The 25,304-nt window shown below is 46.4% G+C and overlaps 1 protein-coding gene across 4 annotated transcripts; it reads right to left on the minus strand.

Annotated features, from left to right (window-relative positions):
• Positions 1 to 2,042: 2,042 nt before the first annotated feature.
• On the minus strand, positions 2,043 to 25,202 carry TCAF2 (TRPM8 channel associated factor 2). Of its 4 annotated transcripts, XM_069017585.1 has the most exons (9): positions 24,212 to 24,326; positions 16,840 to 16,957; positions 15,407 to 16,040; positions 11,977 to 12,947; positions 9,975 to 10,069; positions 8,753 to 8,966; positions 7,030 to 7,269; positions 4,844 to 5,181; positions 2,043 to 3,282 (listed from the first exon to the last, which is right to left on the minus strand). In XM_069017585.1, exons 3-9 carry the CDS (start codon positions 16,021 to 16,023, stop codon positions 3,037 to 3,039), a joined length of 2,721 nt encoding a protein of 906 aa, XP_068873686.1. In that variant the 5' UTR covers positions 16,024 to 16,040; positions 16,840 to 16,957; positions 24,212 to 24,326; the 3' UTR covers positions 2,043 to 3,036. The 4 variants fall into 4 exon arrangements, with proteins under 4 accessions (XP_068873686.1, XP_068873677.1, XP_068873667.1 ...); XM_069017576.1 differs by lacking the exons at positions 16,840 to 16,957; positions 24,212 to 24,326 and adding an exon at positions 24,916 to 25,202; XM_069017566.1 differs by lacking the exon at positions 24,212 to 24,326 and adding an exon at positions 24,916 to 25,202 and having other exon boundaries at positions 15,407 to 16,957.
• Between the last annotated feature and the right edge of the window lie 102 nt (positions 25,203 to 25,304).

The raw sequence follows: 25,304 nt of genomic DNA on the forward strand, positions 1-25,304 counted from the left end.
AGTAGAGCTGAAAGTACCTGCTAATCCTACTGACAAAAGTGCAATACTTCAACAAAGATTAATTGAAAATAATTCTGAGACTTGGCCTTTAGGAGCTTCCTTATCACTCATAACAAACTTCAGTTCCACTGGCTTAGTGAATTGTCTTTAAACAGCACGTTTCTTAAATGACAGACAGCAAAATGCTGCTTACAACCAACTCTTCCCCCTACCACTGCCCTCACTTCCCCACTTATGGGGAATTATAAGATAGAATTGGGTGGTGAGCTGTAAAACCTGCCTGCAGAGGCACATGGCAGCACAAAGGAGCACATGATGGCACAGAGAGGCTTGTCTCTGCCGGACCCTGGGGGGAGGAGGTGTCACACGGCAGACCCTTACAGAGGAGCCTGCCAGGAGCTGACACCCAGGTGAACAGTGAGTGACCACCCCACAGAAAGACATTGAGAAAGTGTGTTGCTGATGTGGTAACACGGGATAGGTCACACCACATAAGGAAATACAGTGCCTTAGAAAAGTGTATAAAACCAACTGATTCCTTTGAATAAACAATTCAGATTCCCTGCCCGTCTGGGTCTGTGCTTCAATCGCCGACACCCACTGATGGAAGCAATCTTATGCCTGCTGACATCAGGGTTTTATTACATAGTAGGCTGCCCATGTGTCTGTTGCATGCCTTAATTCAAGTTTCAAAATCTCCTTTGTCCTGCCTAAACCAACTACCTGTGTTTCCCTTCTTTCTGCTGCAATTAGCATAAATTCACTCCCACAGTAACGAGATGAACATGATACAGTATACACATCATTTGATGGCCAGCCTCCCTCCACTGGGTTTTACAGTGACAAATTCAGCAGCAGAATATATTACTTTTGCATACAAGTTCTTGACACTCACAGAAGATTCTTACTCTCTCCAGAAGTCTGCTTGAATATGTTGGAATTATCTGCTGATTTGAGGATCTGCGTGGTCTTGTGATAACATTACTGCCTTGTGTATTTCCCTTACAAATATCCATCACAGATAAAGACAAAATGTCCCAGTTATTCTACTTGCCATGAGATATATGGACATCTGCCACCATCCTTTCTGGTCTTGGAAAAGTTGCTGGGATGGCTGCTGGCCTGGCAATTGCATTGATCATCTTGTTGCAGATGGGAAGCAGACTCTCTGGGTTTCCAATGTGGTGTACATCAGCAGCTGGTACTGTCAGGATGACGTTCCTGTGACCAGCTCAGCCCAGGGGGCCTGTACTGACAGATGGCTCAGCACCAGGCAGAGATGTCAGTTCCCCCTAATTCAGCATTCAGGTGAAAAAAGGCAGCCAACTCAAAAAGAACTTTTAAATGTGAAGAAAGAGGAGAATCACCACAGGTAAACCCCTTTGCATGGCCTCAGAAATAATAAATTAATCTGGATGTAACTGTGTTTTAACTGAATCACAGGGAGATCCTGGCATGCTGGCAAGTGCTCCAGTCATCTTTGGTGACCCCACATCTGCTGTTGCTGCATGTTGATGATATTCAGTTTTTAATATCAACCCACTTTAAAGGTGTCTCAGACATGCTTATACTGGGAACATGGAAAGAGATTAATTCCTAATTGAAGGTCTTATCAATATACTTTATGAGCTAGGAAATGTGAAGCTTAAGGCAAAGACTTTCCTGGGACATTACGTATTTTGACATTTTCTACACACATGACCACAAAAAGAAAACCCACAAAAACCCGGGAAAATACGGGTAAGCCCTAAGTACAGACATGCCTTTTTATTCTCCTGCTACAGCTGGATTTTGGGACCACTTACCAAGCCTGAAGAATGGAGGCTGCACAGACTCTTTAATTGCGACTGATATTTGGCCTAATGTGCCCTCCTTTGGCACTATGACATATATGAGGCCACACCACAGACTGGAGACTTCCATGGTGGTTTTTTTCAACTTTGAACAACTTTACCACCAAGGCCACTTCTATTCAGGTCAGTTCTATTTAGGCCTTTTTTTACTGGGCACGGAGACATGAAAATAGGACCACATACAAAAGCTGCAAGTCTACAGTGACTTTTAAAGTTTATTAATGATACATAAGGAATAGGCTGGGACTAGTGAGCTCTTAGGCTAAGCGTTAATGTGCTTTCCAGACTCCATAATAGCTGAGCAATTATGAAAGAGATGGGAGTAACATGAACTTCTGTTGTACCTTGGAAAAGGCTAGTCCTCTGTCTTGATGAACTGTTGCCTCCCTTCCCTCTGCTCCCTCAGGCTGTCAGGTCAGTGCCTGTATTTTAACCTTTGATGAGTCCACAAGTTAAACCATTACTGACTACAATCAAATCCCCTCCCTGTTTCCACTCTCCCATCTTCATCGGCATGTATCTCGATGTCAGGCTATGGTTGAGGGACAGCTACAACTTAAAATTGACTTGTTCACATAAATATAGTTGTTGGGTCACACAGACATAGAATGTAGGAAGAAACCTACAGCATTTCAGCATCAACTATGCATTATATAACCTGTATATAAGCATTATAAGGCCACTTTCATGATAGGTGTGGAAGTTCTGCATCATTAGAGGAATTAAAAATTTGAGATTTTAGGGCAATAAAAACAATAGTGAAAATCTCATGTTACTGAGATTATAACTTAAGAATACAACATTGTGCAGGCTCCTATTTGCTTTAAAGATCTATACTCTCATGGTAAAGTCCTTGAAACTGGTCCAGTGACTGGTCCACCCTGAAAACTTCCATTACATCAGAGAAAGGCTCTGTAGGAACTGAATTGACTCAGAATTACATTCCTCCTGAGGTGAAGAACCCAGAACAAAGCTCATTGATTATTTAACCCTTCAGAAGATAGCTAGGTGGTTGCTGATCTGCTGATCCCTGTTGAATTTCTGTTGGGGTTGGCCTCCACTGGCAGCAGGAAGCTGAAGAATCCAGCATAAATCCAAGCACATAGTGAGCTATCATGTAGCACACAAGGAGGAAAAGATAGGCCATAGCTAGTATGCTAACCAAGATTTAGGCAGTTTTCCTTTATGGTCTGTAGGATTTCATTGGATCCTGTTCCCAGCTGGGTAGAGAGGACAGTTCCACAGACAACTCTTTCTTGATAGGCCATCCCCAGGCTGTAAAGAATGGAGCCAAATTCTTATTCACCTGCTGAGAAAACTTCTGTGCCCACAAGTTCATCTTAGAAGTGTTGTCTTTTGGGATGGAGGACATTTTCTGGTAGTCAGAGAAGAGGTGGGTGAAGGGGTCCCAGCCAAACCCTTCCTGCAACTGATGGAAAAGAATACAGTGTAAAAACAATTAAGTTACCGTTTCACTGGCATTATTCCTGTGTTACACACAGTAGAAAAATCCACAGGCCTCTGCAGTGTCTTTTAGAACGAATGTAAATTTAGATGAAAGCATCCAACTTTCCGGCTTCAGAACATAACTAACAGCACTAAAGTACAGAAAAATACCTCCCCATTACACTGGCCTCCCAAAACAAACAGAGATCAAAGATACATTGGGAGTAGCCAGAAGTGTCAGCAACCTATTATATAAGCTGCTGCTTTGGAGACAGTGAAAAAGCATCAGAGGGGGCACTGCCAGAATAGCTAGAAAGAAGGAGCACAGGAGAACAAAGAGTATTGAGAAAACGGGTAGGAGATATTATGAACAGGGCATGCTTTGGCTAAGTAAAGAACAAAAGGAATTCTTACAGAAAAACTGCTGTTGCAGAATTAGAATTGTTCTTTCATGTCACATTTATTCCAGCAGTCCTGTTAGGAACCAGATAGGAGATGGGAAATGGGAGATCCCAGCCTATAAGTGTGGGTGAGGCAGTGAGGCAGTGGCCAAACTGGTAAGGTATTGTGGGAAAATTTCTCTTCTTAAAACTGTTTCACTCTGTATCAATATTTTGTTACTCATTTCACCAAAAAAACCCCAGAGGCTGACTCTTCAGCTTGATGATCCAGGTGCTTCTCCAGGATGTGGAAAAAGCAGGATCAATACTCCTCCGGTAAATATTCTTTTGCTCATATGAAGTGTGAGAGCTCTCAGACAAGGGAGCTAAGGGATACTCACCTCACAACAGTCAGTAGCTTAAGCTATCATAATGGACATCTGCTTTGCAGTCCCAGTTAAAATCAGGTTGAGTGCTCTCTCCATTAGGCTAATCGTTTCTAGGAGGATTAAGGGAAAGGGGGAAATCTCTCTTGCAGGCTTCCCGAGAGAATGCACTTTAATCTAGGACAGGGTTCACGTTTTAGAGTCTCGACCACAGTGAGGGATCCAGTTCCTTGTGCAGGAGGATAAGCTGAGCCCATCCTCTTGTCACTTGATGGACTACACTGGCTCCACCCAGTGCATTGAATGATATGAATACCCTCCTCTTCGTGTGTTTTGTAAGAGGCCATGTAACTCACCTGTTCAAAGCCTGGCTCTTCTAGACACTTTACAGTGTCAAGGTTTTTTGACAACTAGCCCACTATCCCACAGGAAATCTGCCCTGGATTAAAGAGCTGTGCTCAAGTTTGATCCTCCTTTTACAATGTTGCATAACAAGCAGCAGTTCCTGTTTCTCTTCCAGGGAAAAAGATTAGCACATAGCACTAAGCTATCTCCCTGAGTGGCTGAGCCGAAATCTGGCAAAGGAAGGCTTTCAGGAGACATCAGCTTTAGGCACTCTGCCTGTTTACTTCTCAGGTGCTTTCTGGGCCCAAGATAAACCCTGAGAGTAATGAAACACTTACAAGGCTTCACAGCTACAGCCACCAGGCTGCAGACATCCCTCTGACACAGGCTTCAGTGACTGCACCAAGAACACACACACACTTTTCCCTGTTACCTGCAGGTATGTCTCCAGAGCAGTCCACATATTCCAGTCCTTCAGTTGAGCACCTTTCTTCAGATAGTCTTTTATCCTTTCCTTCCGACACTGTGGCCTGAGTGCCTGGTGGGCCTGATGCCTGGGAATGCCCAGCACCTCCTCATGAACATAGACAGACCAGAGGTTGCATGTGGCCTCTGTGGTGTGAGGAGGAAACTCCCATGCCTGCTGCTGTTGATTGTGTCCCAGCTCATGGATGGGACCCCAAAGACCAGTAGTTTTCATATGCTTCACATCTAACATCTCCTTCACTGAATCCAGGTGGCCCATGATGGGGTAGCCAGAATGCATCCAGCCTGCAGGAGACAGGTAACAACACGTGCCAGTAAGTGCTCACCTCAGTGCTTCTGAGACATAAGTGACTATTTTATTTTTTTCATTTCTCTAGTGCCTTTCCTCCCTCTCACAAACAACACTTTTTTTACTACCATGAATTACCAACTTTTCCCAGTGTGACATAAGGAAACATAGCAAATTTCACCCTAACAAACAGTCACCCTAACAACAGTCCAACAAGTAAAGGCAGGACTGAACCATCAGTTAAGCACAGCTTCACCTGCTTTCCCTCTTTATACATAAATGTACACTCATGGTTGGACTGAAGTTGAGGTTTTAGGATGAGGAAAAAAGCCTGGCCATTGCCCAGAACACACCTGGACTCTCACAGGCTGAGCATAGTTGACACCAAAGCAACCATGCAATAATGTGATTCAGCACCATGGCACTCCTTGAGTGCTCCTGTGCAGAGTGGGAATACTGCAGGCCTGCACTCCAGTGGCAGTGGTGTGGATGAGACACATGGAAAACACAGTTTGTCATGCCTAACAGCTGCAAAGCCCATCATACCTAAGCCTGTTTGTAACCTTGCAGGATAGCTATTCCATAAACAACTTCCCAGCAGGTTGCTAGGCAAGAAAGTTGCACTGAAAGGGCTTTTACTTATGTCTCCTTGGTGTCTTCTTCCCTAATTGGTCCTCCTTCTTGAAGATTCCAAAAACTTCATGCAAGAGCAATGCCCCCAAATTCAAACACCTGTTGTAGCAGGGGATAAGCAGCCCTTCACACAGGCAGCCTGGTGAGTGAACAGGAATGGCAATCCTCTTCCTGCAGGAGCTAGTGAACATGAACATGAATGGCCTGGAACTGTTTTCTGCAGGAACTAGTGAAGATCTTGAGCTTCCTCTTTTTTAATAAGAGGGATATATGCAATTAGCAATCACTAGCACCCAAAAAGTTCAGATCCAGAAATGTGAGTGAAACCATTTAGTCCACCCAAGCCAGAAGAAATTTTATGTCTGTAGACAATGATATTTTTAACTGGCATTTGCTCAGCATAGCAGAACCTAACACTCCCAAGATGTGCCACAAATTCTTTCCATTGTAGCTTAGCAAAAGTTTAGGGCATCAGGGCTCATGCCAAGGCCTTGTCTCATTGTGGGATGAAGAATTTAACCAGTTTATTTTGGAAAACAACTGAGCAAAATTTTTATTGTGAAGCTCCATGTTTACCATATAATTTGATTCTAGATCGAAGGCACTCAGTTCATAACTGGAAAAGCTGGAGTGGGGGAACATCAGCTGCAAAAATATACATTCCTGGCCTTTGACAGCAATACTGGATCTACTTCCACACTGCCATCATCTCAGGCACACATCTTTTCAGGCTAAGCTTTGCCCACAATAACCTTTGTGAGCCCACCTCCAGCAAGTTGGCACCCAGAGGTTTAACTGTCCTGTGAACAGTCCTGTGGCTGAGCCAGAGAAAAAATAGAAATCGGGTCACTGCTTCCCAGCTGTACTGGCTCTGCAGTGCATTCAGGAGGGAGAATGAGTAACTACATGTGAGCTAAAGCCACTGCAGTCAGCAGCTCTGCATCATAACACACCCCGACAGGAGAACAGCTGAGGAGACAGCACCAATTCTGAGAGCAGCATACAGAAAGGTCAGTATGTTTTTCAAGCCCTGCCTTACCACGTTTCCACCCTGATGGAGTAGCTCACAATTATGCAAGGGTCACAGTCATTTAACACCTCACATATGTTCCCAGTCTGGTTTTAGCAAAATAACCTTGAAGGAACAGACACTGCTGCTAGAGGCCACTTGCCTCTTAGCCCTGGAGAAGGCCATATGGCAATGTACCTACCACATGAGATCTGGACATCTGTTACAATCCTCTCTGGCCTTGGGAATTTTGCTGGTATGGCTGCCAACTTGCTTATTGCCACCATGATCTCGTTCCACAGGGTCAGCAGCGTCCGTGGGTTCTCCATGTGGTGGATGCTGTCAGATGGCACCGTCAGGATGAGATTCTCCACAGCCAGCTCTGCCCAGGGAGCAGGGTAGTGCCGGATACAGGCCTCCCACTGCCTTTCACAGGTCTCCCCTACAGCAACAACACAGAAAACAAGTTAAGCACAATTCTGACTTTGGAGTATGCTCACAGAGGTCAAGCTCGGAGAAAGAGACCACGGCCATGAAAATTTCTTGGAAAACAATATGTGGTAGTTGCATGACTGAGGGTGGTGGCTGTTAAACAGCCAGTCCTCAATCTGTTCTTGGGAAGCCTCTTCAGGCTCTTTAATAGGTAGGAAACAGAAAGGACTGGCATATAACAGAACAGCATAGCAAGAACAGATCCCTGGTTTGTATCAGAGAACAAGAAGCATCAAGTTTCTCCAGTATCTAATTTCTTTTTGTCCAGCAGAGATTTGCTGTTTCACATAACAACCCTGGTTCTGTTCAGTTTGAGAGAGAAGAGAGAAGAGAGAAGAGAGAAGAGAGAAGAGAGAAAAGAGAGAAGAGAGAAGAGAGAAGAGAGAAGAGAGAAGAGAGAAGAGAGAAGAGAGAAGAGAGAAGAGAGAAGAGAGAAGAGAGAAGAGAGAAGAGAGAAGAGAGAAAGAGAGAAGAGAGAAGAGAGAAGAGAGAAGAGAGAAGAGAGAAGACTGCTGGAAACACAGGACATTCAGCAGAGATGTCTTGTAGGGCCTAGAAATGTCCATATGGGGGCACAGTAGTGCAGGCAAAGCACAAAGAATGCTTTGCCGGGGCAGAGATCAGTCTCCCTCTCCCAAGCACAACGGTTTCCATCAGAAATAACAACTCCAGCCTCCAAGAAATGTTAGTGTGGACAAACCATGCCCATTTTGTGAAAGCTCTTTCACCTACTCCCAGCCACATAACAGGCTCAGAGTGACTAAATGACCTACCCAGAAGCAGAGATTCATAGAAAAGTAGAATAGTTTGGATGGAAGAGATCTTAAAGGTCACCTGCTTCAACCCTCTTGCTATGAGCAGGGACATCTTCAACTAGACCAGGTTGCTCAGAGTCTTGCCCAATTTGACCTTGAATGTTTCCAGGAATGAAGCATCCATCACCTCTTTGGGCAAGCTGTTTCAGTGTTCCACCATCCTCGTCGCAAAAAGCTTCTTATTTATGCACAATCTGAATTGATCCTCTTTTAGTTTAAAACCACTGCCCCTTGTCCTATTGCAACAGGTCCTGCTAAAGGGTTTGTCCCCATCTTTCTTGGACTTGGTGAAGCCATGCTGGTTGTCCCAAATCACCTCCCTGTCCTCCATGCCTTAGCATATAATCCAGGAGGATCTGTTCCATGATCTTCCCAGGCACAGAGCTGGGGCTGACAGGTTGGTGGTTCCTGGGGACCTCCTTTCTACCCTTCTTAAAAATGAGTAGAAAAATGGGAATCCCAGAGGACAACATAGCAAGGAAAATAAAGCTGTGTATTCCTAAATCCAAGTATTTCTAAGACCTTCCTAAGCACAGCACAATCTTTACTTTCAGTCACTGGGACAATGGCGTCTGTGAGCAGCCCTCATGCAAAAAGCACCAAGGTAAACAAACCTACCAAGCTTGAAGAAAGGAGCTCTGACTGCCCCTTCCACCGTGATGGGCACATTCCCCAGGACACTCTTTGCTGGTACCACGATGTAAATGAGGCCACCCCAGAGGCAGGAAATGGATTGTTTCTGGCAGGCAACATCACAGGTTCGTATTACCACTGGTGCCCGTTTCAGCTCCTTGGCTTGAGAGAGGTCATCTGTGTGACACCCAACCTGCACCTGGCAAGCAGAAGTGTAGGAACAGCTGGTCAAAGGTGTGCCAGTGTGGCCTGGCAGGCTGACCTCAGCACCCTGAGCTCTCCACTGCAGCACTGTCCCTGCAGAGCACGCACACAGAAGCAGCTTTCTGATTCCAGCCTAGTTCAAGTTTTCAGCCTGTGGTGACCAGAAGCAGTAAACACAGTAAAAAAGAAAAGGTAAAGTTAATGCTAGCCCTGTCTCAGACAGTTTTACAGCTGTACTTCTAGTATTCCTGGCTCAACTACATCCTTCACCAGCAGGTCAGGGTACTGCAGTGACTTCTTCCACTGCACAGCACTTGCATTGATTATTCCTCCACCCTTCACCAGCATCAAAGTCACTTCCTATAACACGAGCTGGAGAGATGTGGTCACAACTGGCTTCTTTTATTGTGCCTCTTCCTTAGAGCTCTCACAGTAAAACAGACTGCATATGGCTTCAGGATCAGACAGAAGCACCTGAGTTAACTTTGCATTTCAGCTGCAGAAAGGTCGCTGCAAAAAATATCCAAGCAGGTAAACATTTATCTCTGCTGTATTCTGCAGAGAACAGGATCCCAAGTAATAGTGCCTATCTCATCTGGATACATCTACATAAGCAGTATTGACAGCACCATCAAAGGAATTTATGAGAGATCTGGAGAGATGGAATCAAGTCTGGTTCATAGAAGGGCCCAAGTACTTATCTCGGACCTGAAAATCACCTTGATCAGGTTTTTTTGTACCGTAACAGAACAAAAAAACAACAGCCCTCAAGCAGCAGCCACACACAATTATCCCACCAGCACACAGAACAGGAGGAATGCAAAAGCAAAGTGTGAGGACACAAGGTGAAAAAATGAGGCCAAAGCATTTAAAGTGCCACAGGGTGGCAGCAGTAGGAAAGGGCGGGAAAGGTATTAGGGAGAAAACCCTTCCCCGTGCTATTTTTGAGCGCTCAACCAACAAATACACAGGTGTAAAGCAATGCCAGGCAGAGCGAGCTTACCTTCAGACCAGCACCGACCACCAGGCAAGGGCAGGTTATAACTGCTGTGTGCCCTTCGGGGAGATAGAGTCCTGTGCTCCTCCAGGCTGTCTTTCCTAAAACGTAAGAGAACAGTCCTGAACGGTCAAGCACTTCCTTGTCCAGACCATCTGAGATCCTGGAGATTTCAAGTTGCAACAGAAGAATAATCTTCCATCCTTTCCTTTTCCCTTGCTCTGCACTCACAGAACCATCTCGCATTTACCCAACCTATCAAAAACACAGTTTCAAAGAAATGAACAAAATCATCACACCATTAGCAAGCAAGCCCACCCAGATTTAAACTTCTGGAAATGCAAAGCTTAAATGTGTTTACTACTATCCTTCAAAAACAAGGGGAAAAAAAAGAAGCCAAAACCTCAACACCTCCTACACTCAGATCCTCTTATCCTAAAGCCCTCTTGAGAGGTGCCAACTGTGGTGGTATTAAACATGGCTGAAGTTGTAATGGTCATAAAACATTTCCCAAAAAACAGACTAACAGTGGCATCACCTTTTTCCTTAGTGACTAGTCCAGCACAAACTAGAGCCCCCAGGAATTGTCATTTCTAGCTGATTGAAGTGATGAGAAAGCCTCAAAAGATGATTCTGTGCTAGGTGGACCTGTAAGAAGGGTACCACTAGAATTCAGCATGTTTCTAGACAGTCTTCCCACGGAAATGCAAGTCTCCTCAGCATGAATGTCTTTAAACACTTGCAATTTACAGAATTTACAGTGCAAAACGGATCCATCTCTATTGTACTGATCAGGCAGATTCCACTCCCTAGTTCTGACATAAAGTTTACTTAGGCATATTTCAAACCAAACACCAGAAGTCCTAAAAAGAGCTGAACTGTCATTAAGCACCCAGCTTACAACCTTTCCTGTCATCCAAGAAAGCAGGACCAGTTTTGTCTAGCACAACCCAATCCAAGGAAAAATGCAAATTAGACTATATCACAGTGTTTTACCAGTGTTTTACCATCTCAATTTTGCTGAATTTGCATGAAAGGCAGTTTTGAAATGGTGCGCAGGGTTTGCTAGCTTTTCTTTCTTTTTTGTTTATGTGAAATGACACAAATTCTGAGTATTTTCTGCTTTTGTCCTGAGTCATTAGTGTTAAAACCAGTGAGAAGTTATTCTACAACTTTTCTCTCTGCACAGCCACTGCACTCAGACATTGCCATTCCAGAACAGCCTCCTTTAGCTCATTAGAACAATTCGGAAACAACTCCTCTAAATCATATTCTAATACCAAAAAAATCTGTCCAGGGGATAAAGCTTACTAGTGGAATTTAACCCAGAGTTTAAACATATCAGTTGTGAGCAGGAATCTCAGCAAGCTGATACAGGTACAAGGCCTAAGCTTAGATAAATCATTAATGGTATATTTACTCAATACCTTGGCTTCAGTGATGGTGTCAGCCCAAGAAATTCCCACCATACTTCCAGCCTCTTGTTTTCACCCCCAAAACCAAATCTTCCCTCCGTTGTGCTGACACACTGAGCTGTGGGACTGTGCTATAACTCAGGCTGAAATTACCTAGATAACAAATAAACCTTTTGTTTCTAACTCCCACCTCTTTGTAGGATGGCTCCATAGACAGCTGTATCAGCACAACTACGGCAACAACAACCTGCAGTGTGGAGTCCAAGGTTTCTCAGAGAAGATTTCCTGCCAAAGCCATTGTGCTGTGCAGGTGCCCTGTGGCACTTTTTAGGGGTTCTCCAGCCAGTGCCTGTGCACCAACAGGGAGGAAGCAGGACTTCCATGGGATGTTTCAAGGTGCTGACATCAGGGCTGGCCACAAAAGGAGCCTGTTTGCCACTGCACTGAGGTCAGCCTCCTCTCAAGCCCACGGTGAAATTGCACATCTGTGCCCACGTTCAGGCATCCACAGACACAGGCACACTGAGGGCAGGCACCCCACTGCTTGCTCCCAGCAACAGGATGCCTTGACAGGAAGAGAGGTAACTCCTCACCTGGGTTTGTGCCATCAATTTCCACAGTGACAGGGAGGGCACAGACCCCAGCAGCAGATTTCTGCAGCAGGGCCCCGCAGTCTGTCATGGTGAGGGACAGCTCGGTCGCCATGCAGAGAAGCACTGCCTCTTTGGAGTTGCTCTTGACCGGGCAGTGCCTGCTGACCTGCGGGATCCCACTCCTCTTGAGCACTTTGGTCAGGATGCGGTGGAGCGAAGCATACGCCGGGCAGTCGTGGGCTGGGATGTGCAGGAAGGCAGCGCAGTCCTGTGCCAGCCGGGGCAGCCAGCCCTTCAGGGGCTCCGTGAGCTGCTGGCGCTCCTGCAGCTGCGTGCTGAAGAGCAGGAGCGCCCTGCGGAAATGGTAGTGCTGCCCCGGGCCCACGGGCGGGTACTTGGCTGCCCGGCCGCTCTGCCCCAGGATGCTCAGCCCAAGGCGGTTCAGGATCCTGTTGCCAGGATATTCTGCCACAGCGGCTTTGCCACAGTTCTGGGAAGCCCAGTACCAGGCCTGGCCCCCCACGAGCAGGCCACCTCCCTCTGCCACGAACGCGTGGATCCTCTCGGCATCTCCGTCGCTGTAAGAAGAGCAGCAGTACACGCTGAAGCCGCCTGCCAGCTGGGACACCTGCGACTTCACCTCTGCCTGAGACAGGAGGCCGCACAGCGTCTTCAGGCGGGGCTCCACCCCCACCAGCCCCTTCCTCCCGGCATCCAGCCAGGAGACAGCATTGAGCAGGAATCTGGCCAGCTTTGGGGAGAAGAGTTGGCTCTCGTGGGTCGCCACCACCACGCGGCCGCGGCCGTAGCGTGCGGCAGCCAAGAGGCAGCGGTGGGAGCTGTCCAGGCACAGCGGGAAGGAGAGGGCTCCGTGCACCAGCAAGGTGGAGGGGATGCCCCCCGTCGTCAAATCCAGCTCCGACACACCGCGCAGGAGAGACTCGGCATCAAGGCTCAGGTTGGCCTGGTGCCTGCAGAACCAAGAGAGGTCCAGGTTAGCCCCCTGTCCAGAATCCTTGGCACAAAATAATTGGTGTCATAGCTGAAACTTAAGGAGCTCTTGATTTCACAGAATATTCTGAGTGAAGGATCTAGATTCTAGAAGGATCACTGAGTCCAACTCTTAAGCGAGTGGCCCATACAGGGATCAAAGCCACCTCCTTGACATTATTAGCACCATACTCTAACCAACTGAGCTATTCTCAGTGGCCATCCTTGCCTCTTCTTTCTCCTCCATCCCAGTACATCATGCTGTCAGTTCTTCCATTAAAAAAAAAAAATATTCATCAATACCTCATTTTTCTCCTTTTAAAGCCTCAGCCAAGCAAATATGTAGGAATCTCAGACCTCATTTTAATAAAGGAATGAATAGGTCAAAAGGAAGCTTCTAGACCTCTGACTTTGAAGAGCCACTTGAAAAATCTAAACACATTGTAGAAACTCAAAAATCAGACCCTTCATATTTTTAAAACTGCAGGTTTAAACTGGACATAATGTGGGAATTGGCATACCTCCTTTAAGAGAAACTTTCTCTATTTGCCCCACCCCTAGCCTTTACAAACTAGGCAAGGCCAAAACATTTCTGTGTCTTTTCCCAAGCTCTGCCACTGCTGAGAACTGAAGAAAGGAGTGCTAGGACAGATGGGTTACATGGACAGGCAGACACACAGGCAAAGAGTGAGTGGCTAGAAGTTGAATAAGAGCCTTAACACATACACCTCAGCTCACATTGTTGATCTCCCCAATAAAAAGAAATTAGGCTGTGCAAGGCTCTCTTATCTCTGCTATTTCCATATAACTCCTATATGTCACTGTGGAGAAAGACATGCTGAATTACTCTCATTTGCTCTGTGCACACTTTCGCCTGGTTCTGCCAAACTCTTTTCCCTCAGCACCTGTGAAGTATCTGTTGTTACACGGCCATTGCAGCCAACACAGCGAGAATAAATGATGCTGCCCTTCTTCATGCCCGCAGGACAGGAATTAAATCTGCAGCTCTTCTTTGATTATTAGTTTATTGATACCCTTTGTCACACAGAGCATGTGCCCAGGCATATGGCACAGCCCCTGCCTCAGACTGAAGTCTGATTCTCTGCACACAAATCTGGCAGGAAGACCCAGATGTACAGAGCTGTTGGGTTACACAGAAATTTGAGATCTAAATTTCTCTGTTGTTTTGGATTCAAACAAAATCCCCACAAAAACAACCAAACAAGGTTGTAATTCACCCTTAGTTAGCATTTGAAGTCTTGTTAATTGTGATGTAGTTTTTCTCTTCTGAACTCCTCTCCCCTCTCCCTCTTCCATGCCCTGTGCGTGAAGCAGTGGGAACATGCCTGTGCAGTGCAGGTGGTAACAAGAAGCAACCAGCAAATTTTAATTAAGCAACCTGATTTGTTAGCTGTGTCCTAAGCATTTCACTGAATTCAACAGCAGAGCTCTCTATGACCTTTACTGGTGAACAACAAAAAGTATCAAATTCCATTAATTGTTTGAAAATACTAGAAATTTAGTGCTCTATATCCGCAAGGAAAAGGCTGTGAAGGAAAGACTTGTAGGGAGATTTACTGTAATTGCTGTGGCTTTCACTGCAGTGAAATGAAGCTGCCACATAGAGGAAGTGCAGCAGCACTAAGGCTCCTTGGAGAACCTGCTGTGTCTTGTGTAACTCAGCAGAAAGTGGCAGGAGAAAGAGCCTGGCATAGCCATTGGCAAGGGGAGGAAGATGGCAGGGCAACATCCAGGACTCCAGTGTCTAGTCAGCTGTACAATATGAGTTGTAACAGCCCTGAGTTTTACACCTGATAATCTTGGACCCAAAGGGCCAGGCTGGAATCCCAAACAAACCAGGAGCACTGAGATTTCCTGCCCACAGCCTATGTCAGAAGCTGAGAAGGGAGGAGGCACCCAGCCTCAGCTCTGACCAGCTCCAGGGTCTTACCTGCAGAAGCAAGTTCCTGCAAGGAACAGGCTAAACAGGTTTAGCAGCTGTCAGCCAGAGCCTGGCCCCAAGACCTGGCCTGCTGCTTCTTCTCCAACCTGGTTTTCAGCTGTGGGAAAGTTGCCCTAAATGTAGAGATGTGTGGGGAGCAGGGGAGGAGTTTCTCCTCCTGTTCCTGTTTTGCTGCATTTCACTCAGGTACATTTGATCAGGCAGGCTGCTCTAAAAGATGGCTCCCCTCATTCCCTTCCCCTTGAATGGTTTCCCTGGGCCTGGCCCAGCTGACCTGGAAGCAGCTGAAGACAGCATTCTTTCCAGCTGCAAAGAATGGGAAGGTCCCCTTTAGATTGGAAGGCAACAATTCCATCCTGGCTATTAAAGAAGCAGCACTCGCCATCACCCTCACCTCTCACCTCCCAAATCTTGTACAAATAACTCACCTGCATAACCTGATCAGAGGTTTAAAGAGAGGGCAATTCAGATACTCACGGGACAACTAATGGGATCTTGGGAATCTTCTTGGCGACTTTGAAGACACCTTTTTCCACGGCGTTCCCTGTGAAGTACACGCCAGCCACACTGGTCACCTGGTTCCCAGGGAATTCGAACAGCACCTTCTCCTTGCCGTGTCGACTCGCCCAGTACCAGGCTTGGCCTCCAACGAGCAGCCCTCCACCCCCTTTGACAAATTCCACAATGCCTTTGGCCTGGGAGCTGTCATAGGCATCCATACAGAACACCCCCATGGAGGGGCTGGGCTCTGCCCCCGCCTGCACTCGGGTGCCAGCCCCGAGCAGCACCTGGGACAGGGAATCCAACTTAGGATGAACCCCAACCAGGGCCTCTGGGCAAGGCTTGAGCCACTCCACAGCATTTCTGAGGAACTGGGAGAACTTAGGGTCCTTCAGGATTCCTTCATGGGAAACGACCACCATGCGGCCCTTCCCATAGTGTGAAACAGCAATCAGGACCTGCTTCTTAGCGCTCAGGAGCACAGGGTAGGCATCTTCTCCAACAAGGAGCAGCTCACAGGGAACAAAACCTCCAGTGAAGTCCCACGGCCCGACACCATCCACTAACTGCTCATAGGTGGCACAGGGGTTCATCTCCAGGACACTCCTGCCTGGTGGAGAGAAGGCCAACATCCATTCCAGTAAAGCTCAGCAACAAGGAACAGCTGTAACAACCGCATAGAGCAATTTTTTTTGTTGTCTAGTAGGAACTCCAAACAAACAGGAGTCAGATTTGTGGATACAATTTTTTCAGGGATTTGGTTTCTTTGTTTGCTTGTTTAGCTTTATCACACTGTTTACACATTTAAATAGAAGTGACAAGTATACCACAATTACGGAGACAAAGTGACTGTTTCAATGAATTCTGCTATGCACCATGGAGGAAAACAGGGAAATAAAGGTATTCACTTTCCCATTAGCAATTTATTTGAACAGGGGAAGTGCCAGAGGCTCCAGGAAGTCTACTAGGAACTTGTATGGTAGAGGTGGTTTACACAGAAACACCGAGAAAATGAAAGGACTGTATCAACACAATGCACAACATAATTCAACCAGCAGCTCACATTTTAGCTCCTAATTGGATACATACAGAGCTACATGCTGTTGCTGCAACATTGTATCCCAAAGTTGCACTTTTCTACCTCCATTTAGGCACTATAAGCCTGTGCTTAGTATTAGGAGGTGCTGTGAGAGGGAGGAGAGTCAGCAAAAATGATGGAGATTACCAGCTCCCCTGCAATAACTGTGAGTTTAAGGTGCACAGTACCCGGGAGAGCAGGTCTGGGCCCAGGAGATTCATGCCCTAGTCCCTGATCCAAACTGCTTCACAATCTCAAGAAAATAATTTCCCTGTCCCATAGCTTTGTTTCATCTGTTTTCCCACCTGTGAAGTAAGGAGAGTGTACTGACCTTGACTGCCAAGCCCTTTGAGGTCTGTGAGTGACACGTACTCTGTTGTTAAGGCTCCTTCAGTTTGAAAGTTTGGCTCAGCTTTTTCCCAAACCTGTCTTCTGCTGAGCTGGGGCGGCTGTGGCGGTGCAAACAGGAAGACTTTGAGGTATTGGAGTATGACCCAGTCCCACCCAGTTTGTGTCATTCAGCATTCAGAAGAGTGACTTTGAGCACAGCGCCCACGGCAAGGGAAGGAACTGCTCTGAAGGGGTGTGGACCTTTCCCTGGCAGCATCCCGTGCCAGCACCAGGCTTCACGCACACTTCATATTTGGCTACCCTGAAAGCAAATCTTGTCATACAAATGCACGAAAATGGCAAGTCCTGGAGAAGCTGCATCCTTGATCTGGATTTGTCACAAGCCTCAGGGTGCTTAGAAACGGCAACATGATCAAGAATGACAGTACTGCTTATCCTCTGGATATGCCCAGAAGCTCTGTTTTTCACCAAAACTGTCACGGGAGTCCACTATTGTTTTGCATATTATTGATGAGTCAAAGCTGCTGATTAACATAGGATAAAAACTACACTGCCCAGTGCTTGATTGCTGGCTTAGTCTGAGTCCCAGCTTGATTGCTGGCTTAGTCTGAGTCCCAGCTTTGTGTCCCCGGGTTTGCAGAAGCCCTACATGTAAAGGCAAATACGAGGTCTAAGTGCTTTAGGGTGTTGTACTATGAATCACGCAGCAAAGTAACACAGCCTCAGAAAATACGGAAGGTTTTTGGCGGCTTCTGTGGATTCAGTACTGATGTACCTACACTGACACACTGATCATGGTGCAGGGGAGAGGAAAAGCAGGTGGATAGTTTCAGCAGCTCATATTAAATGATAGAATCACAGAACTACTGAATGGTTTGGGTTGGAAGGGACTTCAAAGAACATATAGTTTCAAACCTTTTGCCATGGGCAGGGATACCTTCCACTAGAACAGGCGCTCAAAGCCCCATCAAACCTGGCCTTGAATTCCTCCAGGGATGGGGCATCCACAGCTCCTCTGGGCAACTTGTTCCAGTGTCTTACCATCCTCAGTACCTAAAGGGGGCTACAAGAGAGCTAGAAAGGGAGTTTTTGTGAGGGCATGCAATGACAGGACAAGGGGGAATGGCTTGAAAGAGGGCAGGTTTAGGTTAGATGTTAGGAAGAAATTCTCTACTGAGGTGTCCCTCTAAGGTGCCCCTGGAGCCTTCTCCAGGCTGAACAACCCCAACTCTCTCAGTCTGTCTCCATAGGAGAGGTGCTGCAGCCCTCTGATCATCCTGATGGCCTCCTCCAGACTTGTTCCAAGAGGTCTGTGTTTTCTTTGTACTAGGAACCCCAGAGCTGGATGCATTACCTCAGCTGGGGCCTCACAAGAGCAGAGGGGCAGAATCCCCTCCCTTGTCCTGCTGACCACGCTGCTTTGGATGCAGCCCAGGGCATGGTTGGTCTTCTGCACTGCCAGCACACATTGCTGGGTCATGCTGAACTTCTGGTGAAACCAACACCCTCAAGTCCTCCTTGGCAGGGCTGCTCTCAATTCTCCACCCAGCCTGTATTTGTGCTTGGGATGCTCAGTTATTCTACATGGGGACGACCCACAGGACGAGGTCTGATGTAAGCTCAGCAAACTTCTTAGCCCCCACCTTTCTTCTTATCACAGGATCTGAAAGCTAACATCCTATGCTCTCAGCCTAGGAGCACTGCTGCACCCTGGCATTTATCCAGAACAAGGTGCGGCTGTTTTGGAAAGGATTTTAACTCTCTTGACTGAAAGCAACTGTGACCATGTAACAGAATACCCAATTCCTATGTAATCACAATTTCTCCATTTCAATTGTATTAAGCCTTTCAGAGTGGAGAAAAGGAAAGAAGTGCACACATCAGACCCAGACCAGACACAACTACAGATTATCTCCTCTTTCTAGAGAGAGAACAGAGAAAACAGCAGGGACAGAGAACATACATGTCTAACAAGAATTGAAGGAAGCTGTAGAAGACTGAGCTTGCTGTGTCTCACATCAATTAGGAGGAAACAACCACTAGACCTGGGCACACACAGAAGGAAGAGGAAGATCTTGCTCCTACCTGCCTTCCCTCTTAATGTGGAAGTAAAAATTCTCCATGACAGTGTCTCAAGACAAAGATTCTCAATTCCTCATCTTCCCTCCTCCCCCTTTCACCTCTCACCTCCAGAGGATTCCCACTCCCTGCAGAGGTGAGAATACTGAGAGTAGTTATTGGAGCAAACATTTATAAACCCTGCCAGATGACTAGTACTCTCCTAGCCTTTCTTCTGTCTCTGGAAAAGGGACAAAAATGTGATGGGAAGGTAATTTGGTTTCATTAAATGCAGACTTAAGATTCCATCATCTGCTGTCCAAAAGACATCACACACAGGCAAAAGAGACACGATACAAAGGAAGGAATACCCCTTGGTTCACTCAGGAAGAATATCTGTGAGACAGATGAGCTGGGGGAGCTCTAAGGGTGAATATGGGAATAGATTTTGTGTGTTAAGTGGTCAGTCACTTTCAGGTGAGTCTTTAGGGTCTCTATAAAACATGGGAGGACCTCCATGAGTAAAAATTATGGGACTGTGCAGTATCTGTGAGGTACAGGACAAAAGAGGCACTGAGGTGTCTCACCTGTTAGGAACACAGGCAGCCTAAGTGAGTGAGACACACCATTTCTAGGGATTTGGCTGTTCTTCCTCATTAGGATGGGCCCATGGGTTTCCCAGTCTTTCCTCTCTTTCAGATTTGCAACCTAGCTGTCTGCACAGTAACTAAGAATCAAGAATGCTGCAAAGTCTGTAGGCAGTAAGGAATTGGTGGACTCTTGTTTCTTCCCATGTTTATCAACAAATTGAGCAAGGAGAGGAAAGCTGACGTTTGGCATTTGCTGAAGAGACAAAAATACTTATTTTCATTATGTCTGTTCATCAGCAACAAGGTTTTAAACTGAAAGAGGGTAGATTTGGATTTCATAGATTTGGCTATAAGGAAGATATTTTTTATGGTGACATGTAGTGAGACACCGTAATGGTCCTAATATCCAATCTGAACTTCCTCTGACACAGCAGGAGAAAAGGGATGGAGAGGTGGGGGGGAAGCCAAGCAAGAAAGCTTGCATGGGAAATACAAAATCAGGGGAAAATACATTATGAAAACCTTTCCAGAGTTACATAATAAAAGTAAAAAAAAAACAAAGTTAAATATGTCTAAGGGAAATAGAGCCATAGAAAAAGTAGATTAGGTTGCAAATTAATGAGAACTCCAAAATTAGATCAAGATAGCAATTACCAAAGGAAGCTACTGTAGGTATTTATTTATTTTTAACAATGACAGTCCTAAGAGTTATTAGGAAATAGACAGAAAATTGATAAAGCCTAAAAAAACAAAGGTTTTTTTTAGTAAAAATGCAGCAGAATCAATCAGACAATTGCCACATGTAATTACTGTTATTGGCATTATTTTCATGTGGCACTTCACAGCAATAGGTTTCAAAACATTACAATTTTCAAGCCTAGTAAAATGTTTTTGTGGTTTAAAAGGAAAAAAACAACATGAATTGCCCATCCTTCCTGGTGGTGTTACCATGGACACATTAGGGTACATTCACTGGCTAACGGGATGCAAAGAAATAGAAAATCTTAATGTCTAAACATACATTTGTCCAGTAATCTTAATTGCTTTCAAGGCAAGGAAAGAAAAATATGAAAGCAGCTGATGAAACATGACCAGGTATTTTAAAATTAATTTTGCATTTTGAAAGGTAAATAACATCTGAATTATAATTAATTTTACTATTTTTGAAAATCTATACCTGGGATCTAAAAAGGACAGCACATATCACATAAATGAAATCACCAAATAACAGAAATCCATGTACAGAAGCATGGAATAAATCATAACCTTACTAGCTAATAATTCTTAAAAAATTAGACCTTGCCTAATTGCAAGGCCTACAGCCCGTAGTTTTAGGAAAGTGTTGACATCTGTTGGTGAACAGGGAGCAGAGCATCTCGGAAATCCCCGGGAAATGCAGACACAGAGCCCTTTTCCAGCCCGGCGCTGGAAGGGTTGAGTCTCATTTGCATGCCTGCTATGTAACAGCTCAGATCACTCCACTGTAAATGTTGCTCGGTTTTAAAGCAGGGGATGAGTGTAACGCCACTGCTTTCATTCGAAAAGGAGCAGAAAATGTGTGTGGGCCATGCCAATCTACTGCAGCCTGAAGTGATGTGGTAATGAATATGGAAAAACAACAGCTTTATCCCTCCTAAACTAAAAGGATGGCACGGAACATAATTTGCTATATCCTGTTGGGGAGCAAGGGAAAGCAGGAATACCGGGATAGCTCAGTGAAGCTGAGACTGAAGAACAGGCAGGGCATGACTCAGGTGATAGGCAGCTTAAAAATCTATCACTGATATGTCACACAAAATAAGAGTGTAGGGTTAGACTGATGAAGGTTTGTGCCTTACTGCGGACTTCAATGGTAGCGCTGCTTATTGCAACAAAAAAATGTGCAATTCCATCAACTGAGCATTGCTTCCTTCTTTTCACTGTTATTTTTTATAATGCAGCAAGGAGAAATCATTAAAGCTATCCCTGATCTATTGAGCCATATATTTTTCCAGCTCAGTATAAGTGTGACACACCAGCAGATGAGCCTCTGGGGTTTCCTTGGGATTTTGACAGTAACCAAACACTCTCTCAGAAGAAATGTATGCCAAGTGAAAAAACCAAACAAACTAGTTTACTTGGCCCTTTGTTGCAATCAATCAATGTTTTAAAGCCTTACTTCAAATAACATGGGTGCATAAATTATCACTCTTGCCCATGGTGTATGAGTTATCTTTTCGGTATCAGTTTCCCCAGGAAGGTTTTCACCACACTCAAGCCACGCTGGGTTGAATTTTGTATTCCCTGGCAGCTGGCATCAGGGGTGTCTCTGCTGATGTCTGGCTGTCAGTCCACCTGCCAGCTGGTGGCCAGTCCCAGTCAACACACAGTGTGTGGCTTCTGCCTTTATTCCTTTCTTACACCCTGTGCTCAGCCCTTTCAAGCCAATCAAGCATGAACCCAGGGCTCTTGATGAGCGCAGTTTCAGTTCCTGTTCCAATCACAAATGAATAGTCAGGGTCGTTCCTTTTTTGGTTATTCTGTTTGCTGTTATCTCAAAATGTCATCTTTGAGCTTGTACAGACACGCATTCCTCACTTCTTTTCCCAGTTCCAGGGAGTCTGCGGTGCCAGCATGATCAACACAGCTGGGCAAGTGAACTTCCAGGCCACAGCGTGTCATGGTGAGGCTTTGGTCATCCCATACATCACACTGACTCCAGCCATGGCGTCAACGCTTTGACAGCACCCCAAAGATTCTCCCATCTTGATGGGCTTTAGGTCACCTCAAGTCCTGCTCTTGCCTGTGTAGGATCTGTCGATAAAGTTGAGCTGTGTCGCCCTATGGCACCTTTTAGGTTTTGAGTTCAAGCCTTGTTATCTTTAGCAAGTCTATACATAAACCTATTCCTAAATCTAGCATGTCGATGACCAGCTTTAGGTTGGCTTCATGTCCTGGGAGGTGGTTCTAGAGTCTTGCTGGAACTTGTTGTTTTTTCGGGACATTTTACTGCTCAGGACGTTCTCTGCTGCCTTAGGCAATCATCTCACTTGCCTTGCACTGTGCCTGAGAGCTATTGCCAAAATTTTCATTTTCTCTTCACCTAAGCGTACCCTCAAGTTCTGAAATCTTTCCTTTGTGTCTGCAATGTATCTTCTAAGAACAGGCCTGACATGAGGCTCCTTTACAATGCTGTGGTACTACAAGCAGACCTTAAAAGAGGCTTAGAAAAGAGACCGTTCCAACCTGCCTTCCCTCCATCCATACCCTACTGAAAGCACTATGGCATTGATATCACCCCAAACACTCACTTTTTGCTGCTGTCTCTGTCCCCTTTTCCATAAAGCCCTGCACATACAGCCCTTCAGGGAGGCCCCCAAACAGTATCTAAGCAGTCTTTGAAAAGTTACTAAGGAACATTGCTTGCAGTATTTAAATTACTTATGTAAGGGCTTGCACTGCTGTGTTGAAAACAGTGTGATGGCTGGAAATATGAGCTGTGTACCATCTGTAAATGATCTCCACTAAAAGATCTCCTTTCCTTTCTACTACTTATTACTTCATTAGACTTGGTTCTAGCATGTTTGGCAGTTGTAGATAATTTGAGACCAGTTACACACACTGCAATTTTTAAACGCTGGATTATGAAGTAGAAAACACGTGGCTGAAAAGGTACCAGTCCCAAACAGAAACTTCATTGCCAAACATAAGACAGAATGACCTCCAAAGGTTTATTTTAAACCAACATATAGTTGGTTTATTATTAGAAAATGCAGATGAAAAAAAGATGTCAGATGAATTGAGAGCATAAGAGAACCTGTGTGCTAATGCTGACTGGAGATTGTAAATTTAGCACTGTACAGACTCATTACATGAAGAATTATCTTCTATATTTTTGCTGTGCCTCCCCCAACAAGACCTGCTAGACCTGCTGGACCAGAACCAACTCAGATGCTTCTCTCTGTGTTCCTCAGTGTATCAGGGTCTACAGTCTATGCACAGAACCAGCTTTGTACCTCCTACAGATCTCATCTGCAGCCAAATAATTCATCCATGTTAAACTGCAAATCGAGAGCAGCAAGAAGCTTCTAGACCAAATGCACACAGAAACCACAATCCTTTCCTTCTCTGCCTTCTCCCTCTGACTCAGTTTGAAAGTAAACTAAAGTGTAGGTTTGCGTAGGGTTGAAAAGCATGTTCTTTCTCGGGGGAAACCCGTAGATTTTGCCGTTTACCCCCTCCTGCTAGAGTAACTACAGGTTCTTCTAGTCTCTTTTGCTACTACTTTCCTTTGGCACCGGCAGAGCCCACCTCAGGCTGCTGGAGTCGTTGTGCATCAGGCACAGACACAGCTTTATGCCGGCACAGAGCAGCTCTGGGTTGCACAGTCAGATCAGCCGCAACCTGTATCCTCAGAGAGCAAGCTCACACTCCAGGGATTTGCATTGCCCGGTGCCGCGAGACGGCAACGCGGCTTGGAAAGGCAGCCCCGGGGCACGGCGAGCCTGCTGCCTTTCACCTTCCGTCGCCGCTTTGGTGACTGACGGCTCAAGCATCACGCTGGATATGCAAGAGCGGCGGGCGCACCAGGAGCGGGCGGCTCCGCGCTGCTCCCATTCCCCGGCGCTCCGCGGGTGCGCGGCACGGCCGCGGCTGCGCAGCCCCGGCGCCGCTCGGGAGCGGCGGGCGGGGCTGCGCTGCTCCAGCCCCGCGCCCAGCACCTACCGAGAAAGCCGAGGGAGCGGGTGGAGAGGAAAGTTCAAGAAGGGCCGGGAAAGGTGCCGCGCTGTGCGAGGAGTGGGGAACGCTGCGTGGCCGGCGGGCGGATCTTAAAGGCTTGCAGTGGAAGGTTGAGCCCTTTTAACACCCCTGCTTTCGTTATTTATGGCAAAGAGGATGGATAAGGTTCTAGTCTGATTTTACATCACTGGATTTTGCAGAAGTGTCATACCACCCGTGAAGCATGTACAGATGTTGAGTAGCCCAGAATTAGACTGGTCTGCTAATTCCTACATATTTGCACTAATGTTTTTCATATTCAGAGAGAGCACCTACTTTTATTTATGCATTCCTAAATACTCCAGCAGCAGGTTGATGCACAAAACGGTGCTACTTTATCCGGACGGATACAGACAGGCAAGCCACAGAGCTTAAACTCTGTGCCCTAACCACGTCTTTACCTTTCCTGGTCCTGGGTAACAAATCGTTTTCAAGGACATGGCTCCTAATGGGACCCCAACCAAGGGATGCCCGAACTCCCCGGGCTGCATGCTTGCTGCCGGCACAATGCTTCTATGCCCACTTGCACCACCTTTCCTGGGACCACCCAGTATCGCGTAGTGGGCAAAAAGAATACAAGCCATGCATCTGCACAGGGCTGCTAAAACTGAGGGGGCAGGAGAGTTAGTTTTGTTTTAAATGCAGCTTACAGTAAAGCTTCCTCAGGGCAGGACGCAGCAGCTCCTCCTCGCTGCCGGGCCGGGCTCCCCTGCATCACCAGCGAGAGGTGGGCGCACCTGCCCTGCAAGCTCAGCGCTGTAGAAGCGCGCCCTCCCCTCCTGTCAGAAATAAGCTCTTCTTCCTCTTCCGCCTCCTCTTGTTTTCCTTCGTCCCCACCGCCCCGGAGCGTAACTCGGCCAGGCGATTGCCTCACCCCCGCCCCGCCGGCCTCTCCGCCCCCGGGGGCGACGCACACTTTCACCCCGGCCCCTGGCACGGCCGGGCGCTTTGCGGCAGCCCGGCGGCCGCTCTAGAAACTTCTCGGTCCCTCCCTCTCCCCTCCCCTTCCTCCTCCTCCTCCTCGGCGACCAGGGGCCGG

The sequence above is a fragment of the Aphelocoma coerulescens genome, chromosome 1, assembly GCF_041296385.1.
Source record: "Aphelocoma coerulescens isolate FSJ_1873_10779 chromosome 1, UR_Acoe_1.0, whole genome shotgun sequence".
Taxonomy (NCBI): domain Eukaryota; kingdom Metazoa; phylum Chordata; class Aves; order Passeriformes; family Corvidae; genus Aphelocoma; species Aphelocoma coerulescens.